The sequence below is a fragment of the Nanorana parkeri genome, unplaced genomic scaffold (assembly GCF_000935625.1).
Source record: "Nanorana parkeri isolate BGI_ZX_2015 unplaced genomic scaffold, ASM93562v1 scaffold949, whole genome shotgun sequence".
Lineage (NCBI taxonomy): Eukaryota > Metazoa > Chordata > Amphibia > Anura > Dicroglossidae > Nanorana > Nanorana parkeri.
Genome location: NW_017307217.1, coordinates 26,465 through 32,464, shown reverse-complemented (window position 1 = coordinate 32,464; position 6,000 = coordinate 26,465). Strand labels below are relative to the sequence as shown.

At 37.6% G+C, this 6,000-nt stretch overlaps 1 protein-coding gene across 1 annotated transcript in view; it reads left to right on the top strand.

Annotated features, from left to right (window-relative positions):
- LOC108795226 (reelin-like) overlaps positions 1–6,000 on the top strand; it is a gene marked incomplete at its 3' end in the record, with an annotated part of 220,259 nt that overhangs the window by 189,084 nt on the left and 25,175 nt on the right. Inside the window, exon 12 of the mRNA XM_018566433.1 lies at positions 5,621–5,772. Coding sequence (XP_018421935.1) covers positions 5,621–5,772 — 152 coding nt within the window. The remainder of the gene's footprint in view (positions 1–5,620; positions 5,773–6,000) is intronic.

Below are 6,000 nucleotides of genomic sequence, written 5' to 3'. Positions count from 1 at the left end.
TTGTTCATTGTCGCCCACCCCCCCATTATATCCCCCCCCCCCCCCCAACATTTTTGAAACAAGTTTCTGGTTTTCCGTGTTGAGTATATGCATGCATATTTTTTTTTTTAACAGGTATAATTTTTATTATTTATAAGACACATGACATACCATAAACAGCACAAGAAAAGTAAATTCCACAAAATATATCACAAAAGAAAATCAGCACAAAATACAATACATAGTACAACATTAAAACCAGAAATCAAACAAAATCACATACATTGTAAGACAAAAGACTGAAGCACATTTAGCTGTGGATCTACCGCACCATATGCAGGCACATCCAATGAAGCAACTATGAGGCCAGATCGCCGAATGTGCACTGCACGGGAGGGGTTGGGGGTGAGAGGGGGGATGGAAGGGGGGGGAGAGAAGGCTCCGCCCAAGGACCCATCAGAGAGCCCCAAACTTCCACTAGCTATAGCCGGAAGGGCATGCTCTCCTCTCTACCCAGTCCTGCCTACAGGATCATACAATTTTCTCTGCAACACATGTTCAGATCACTGCTCAGGGGATCTAGGTGGGAGTAGGGTCTCTCTGCCAGGTCCCTCCAAGGTAAGTCCCCTTGCCGCCACCCAGTCACCCCAAATCCGCTCAAATTTCTGCACACAATTGCAACTCATATAGGTCAGCCTAAAGAGAGGAAGCATTCTGTCAATCGTGTGTAACCATTGTCCCACCGTGGGGGCTAATTTCCATCTCAGGATTATTTCCCTGCGAGCATAGAAAGCAACATGAAATATGAGGAGCCTTGTGGCCTGTTCGTTTGAAGGGTGTCCCCACATCCCAGCAGGAAGATCAAGGGATCCACCTCCAGCTGCAGACCAGTCACTGTGTTGACCGTAGACACCACCAAGTCCCAGTAGGGTTTGAGCTTGCAGAATGACCACACATGCATGCATATTTTTAATACACTGCAATACTTAATAGATTAATAGCCATTTATCAGGGAGATTATAGCTTGTATGCCTAAAACCCTATTGGAACATCACGTAGTTTATCTATTTTTAAAGGAATGTATTTTTAAATATTTTATTCAAGCAATAAAGTATTTAAAAACATTTATTTAATTTCAGTCATGCCTTTAAAACATATTAAATAACAATTCGTTTTTTTCAATAATAACAATTTAGACCCATATCTCATACCCATATTTTTTATTACCAGTGATGGTTATTTCCATTTATCAGCTTATTTATATGGTACATGGCTTAATTTGGGATGTGCAATATATGTGGTGAAAGCAGTGACATTGAAAGTGCTTTTGGGTGTTCTTTTGAGTTTTCTGCAATAGGACATCTGTCAGCCACAGACTAGGGCACTAATTTTAAGTGCAGCAGTAAGGGACCAAGACATTTAAGGGGGAGGGAAGACATCAGGGAGAAAGGAGACAATATGGGTGACAAGAAACAGCATCACTCACTTTTTGTCATGGTATGCTAAAAGCCCCACAGCTTTGAGTCAAAATGGCAAAAGGTTACCTGGGTTATTATATTATATTATAGGAGCCTAATAGTGGCCCTGCTCTAATCCTTTTCATTCTGACTGGGATCTGTCAGTGTTTGTTATGGGTAGTTTGCTTGCTAGCTTTTATCATATTAAAATTTACTGACATAAATTTAGGTTCCTAATGTTTGAAGTGCAACAGTATATACTAATGTACTGATATGTCTTTTGAGCTGCAGATGGTGCTGTATTGCAGTGCTTGTCTCCATGTGCATGCTTATCTATGATACACAAGAAGTTTTTTTTCTTGTTTTCTGCACAATGCTGTATGCTTATGTGCAATGTTCTTCTAAGCAAGTAAAACTTAATTCAGCATTCTTCAAGATCTCAGTGCTTCACCTAAACACATAACCAACTATGTACAGTTACCAGCCACACAATTTGCTGATTGATAGTCATGTATTATTTCAGCAGAAAATATGCCATGCAGTTATTTTTTTTATATTCTAGTGGACAATTTATAAGCATATGTGTGTTTTATGTGCTTAGTGCTGTGTCATAAACGGAATTACGTTGTGTAGATGTTATATGCAATAGTGTAAATGTGCAGAATAAAAAAAACAATCTTGCAAAGAGCCTGTATTAAATCTGTTTCTAATTAAATTAAAACATTTTCCAATACAATATACTGTATTTGTAAATTGCACGCCAGGCTAAGGTGTGCCTGTGTCATGCAAATGTATGCAAAGAAGACCTCTGTTCTTTAAATAGCAGCAGATATAATAGTCTTATTTGCTGGCTAGTAGAGTTGAGTTCATGGGCTTTTTTTATCTGCAATTTAATACAGGCAAGAATTATGTTTTCTTTTTTACAGAAATAATGATTGTGATAATAATAAATATTATTATTTGGTCTCTCCTAGTTTTGATAATCGAAAGTCACTTGGATTCATTAAACAGTTAGATATGTTCATGTACTGTTAACATTATATTTCTTCTTGATATATATGTGAACTTGTTTAAACAAATGTGTAGTTGTTACATTTTCAACTATAACAGGTACCATGTCTAACATATAAATCTACATTTGTGTCAAGTCTTAGGCCCCATTCACACTGAGCGACATGGGTATTGCGCGTTTTTCCACACGTTTTCATGCTGAACGGCTTTGAGCTACATTGCGCGATATAGAGCGACAATGCACATTTTATCGCGCTACATATCAATTTTTTTGAGCGGGACTTCGTCGCTGCTACATTGGGCTGTAACCAATCAACAGTGATCTTGATGCGACATCATTCTTTCCTTCCATTTTGCAGCGCAAAAGTGACCCTCCTGTAGCGCGATTTTGCGCGACACCATAGAGTCTATTGGAGCCGAATCGCGCAACATCCGCGCAAAAAAAGGGTCATGTACGAGGCACAAGCTACAGTGACGAGCTACAGGCGACATTGAGCTGTGAGATGTGAACAGCTCCATTGAAATGCATTGGGCAAGCTACATAGAGCGATATCGCGTGGAAATATGTGCGATTTCGCGGCAGAAATCACGCGCTAAACCGCTCAGTGTGAATGGGGTCTGAGAGTTATGGGCCCAGTTTGATACATGGTGCTTTCTTTTTCAAACAGTGGAAGGGAACATTTGCAGGGTTGTTTTAATAGCTAAGCTTTATGGGCAGTCTTCTATTATGGATAATGGTAGCTGAAAAGAACCTACTATTTTGGTGCCCTTTGGATTAATTAAAGCCTGTAAGTAGCTTCAATTTGCATTCGGCTTCAGACACTTCAGGGGTCGTACTGTACTGCTGTGCATTTCTGGCCCCTAGTATAATGCGCAGCTTGGCCCAGTGCTCACTTACTCTTTTTTCTGACAGTTACATGTACCAACAAATCTAAGTAAATCTTAAATATGTCAAGAATGGTATTACTGGTATACTTCGATGTCCCCTTAATCTGTGTTTTTAGTTTTAGTCTGTGAACTGGTCACTCTGTTGATGCTTTGTAATATCTCTGTAAATATGATCCAAGTCAGCTGTGATGGCATTTTGTAATGTATTTTATCAATTATATTATTTCTGAGTGCATCCTTTTGTTCTTTACTTATGGCCTACATTAAAATCCTAGGTTAGCACTTGGGTCAATGGAGAGGCATCTACTTCAGTAAGAGTAAATAGAGCATATTTATAGTCAGTGAACCAAAGAGAGGATGTCAATCATAATTGATTGCCAACTAAATCAAGCATTTATTTCAACCATAGTATATCTGAAGAGCTTCTATGCCCAGTAGACCTTTCTTTCTTCCACTTGGGGATTTGAATGCCACTTAGAGCTACGGCTTCCAAATTATAAAGTGGTGCTATGCATACAACAGTCTTGGCTGTCATTGATTCAGGCTCTAATGATACACAGTAGACATCTGAAGAGTTTGCAGAAAGCCACAACAATGTCTGACACTCTAGGTCAGATGTCAGGGGACACATTATCTCAGAGTGGGTTAAGAGACAGCAATAAATCCGCAGCACTCCTTCCATTTCTGTAGAACAACATGTCCTGCCATGCAGTATTTCTGCATTCTCACTGTCAGGAAGGCCAGGTCAAGAAGACATTTTTTATTTAATTCTTTGTATTAACCACTTAACTACACATCAGAGAACAAAGAATATTTAATTAAATCTTGTAAATGTTCAATAGTTAAAATTAGCTTCAGGAAAAATAAATTCTGGTATTTGAATTGAGAGTATTCAAGCAAGTAACTTCAACTGGTCTAAACAGAAAAAAAAATACATTTAGAAATAAGTTTACAATAAACCCTTGCATGGAGTACAGAAAAATACAGTATTGGTTATAGTTTCGATTGTTTCTGCACTTTTATGCTGCTTTCTTTCATAGCAGGCTGCAATACTTCTGTGGTTTTCTACTATAATAACTGACATGAGGATGCTGAATGCCATTTGTATGTAATGCATTAAAGTTGCTTCTATGTGCACCTGTATCTAATACGTAGACTGGATTCTGGGACCCAGAAATAAATAAAATAAAGTCCTGGCCCAAAACATATAAAGTTACCTTAGTGGCTGACCCCCAAAAAACTAAATAAATAATTGTGTGCAATGATTATAAAGATCTGGATTCAAGCTCATAAATATTACTTTCTTTAATACAAATTGAAAATGTAAATCAAGCATCTAAAAATGTATCACAGACAATGGTAAAGGCCTCGTTTTGTAGCTGAATGCTTAATATCATTAACTTACTTTCAGGTGCTTCTGAGATGCTTTGATTTGTGCTTAAGTTTTTTCACTTGCTCATAGATTTGTATCAGGCTGCTTTGACTTGCTTTTGCATTTGCACTGACTTGTATGATGCATAAAAAAGCAGCTCAAATGCAAAGGCCAAGTACAGAAGCTCAGATGCAATGCCCAAAAGAAGACATCACATGCCCATATGTAAATAGGTTAAAACCCTTTTGTGTAGTTAGATTATACTTTGGTTTTATATGCTTAACATTTTCTGTATATGGAGTCCAAAATAAGCTTTTTTGTACACCTTCTCACAAAACTCTACATTACATAGTAGGTAATGAGTAGCTAGAAAATGCCAAGCAATAGGGAAAATATTTCTCAAGTAGACACTCTAACAACTGTAGGTACAAAAAACTTATAGTCCTATTCTTCTAGTTAATTTTAGCTCACCCTGCTGTAGTAAACTGTGCTCCCTGCTGGGTATCAGTTCTGAAAAATATATTAGGGAATGAACATGTGTCCCTCTTATCTGCCAGCACACTGCATTCATCCATTGCTATCAGTGCAGTGCAGGAAACCCTGTTAAACCACAAAAAAAAGCTATGGAAACATTTTAAGGCCCATATATGTACCAGTGCTACACAATCCTAACTGATATTAATGATAGAAGTGGGTAAAGATAATAAGTTAATGTTGCTTATATGGAATACACTGTTTTGCAAAGAAATGTCATTTAAATCACGCAGTTCCTCTCAAAATATAGAGATAAAAGCCTAAATTGCAACATGTTTGTAATTTTGAATATTCATTCATATGCAAATCTAATTCTGTAAACGATTGCTATAAATATACTGCAAATGTATGCCCCATGGCGATGTTTTTCTGTTACCAGGTGGGAAATTTCCGGAGCTGTCATTGGCACTGAATGTGGAACAATAGAATCAGGCTCTTCTCTTGTATTTCTGAAAGACGAAGAGAGAAAATTGTGTACTCCTTATATGGACACCACAGGATATGGGAACTTGCGCTTTTATTTCTCCATGGGTATGTTAACAAAACTTTTTTTTTATTAGCATATTTTATTCCTTGGATTCTGCAATAGACTATGTATTATACAACAGGACGTATGACTATATTCCAAAAAATATAATGACATATTTTTGAGCGATCCACCTGCAGCGTGCAGTACCTTTATGGTTGTGGTAGGTTTCACAGTTTTAAATGCCTAACAGCATTGTATTCATTCTCTTGTCCTTGTCCTTTTTCTTTTTT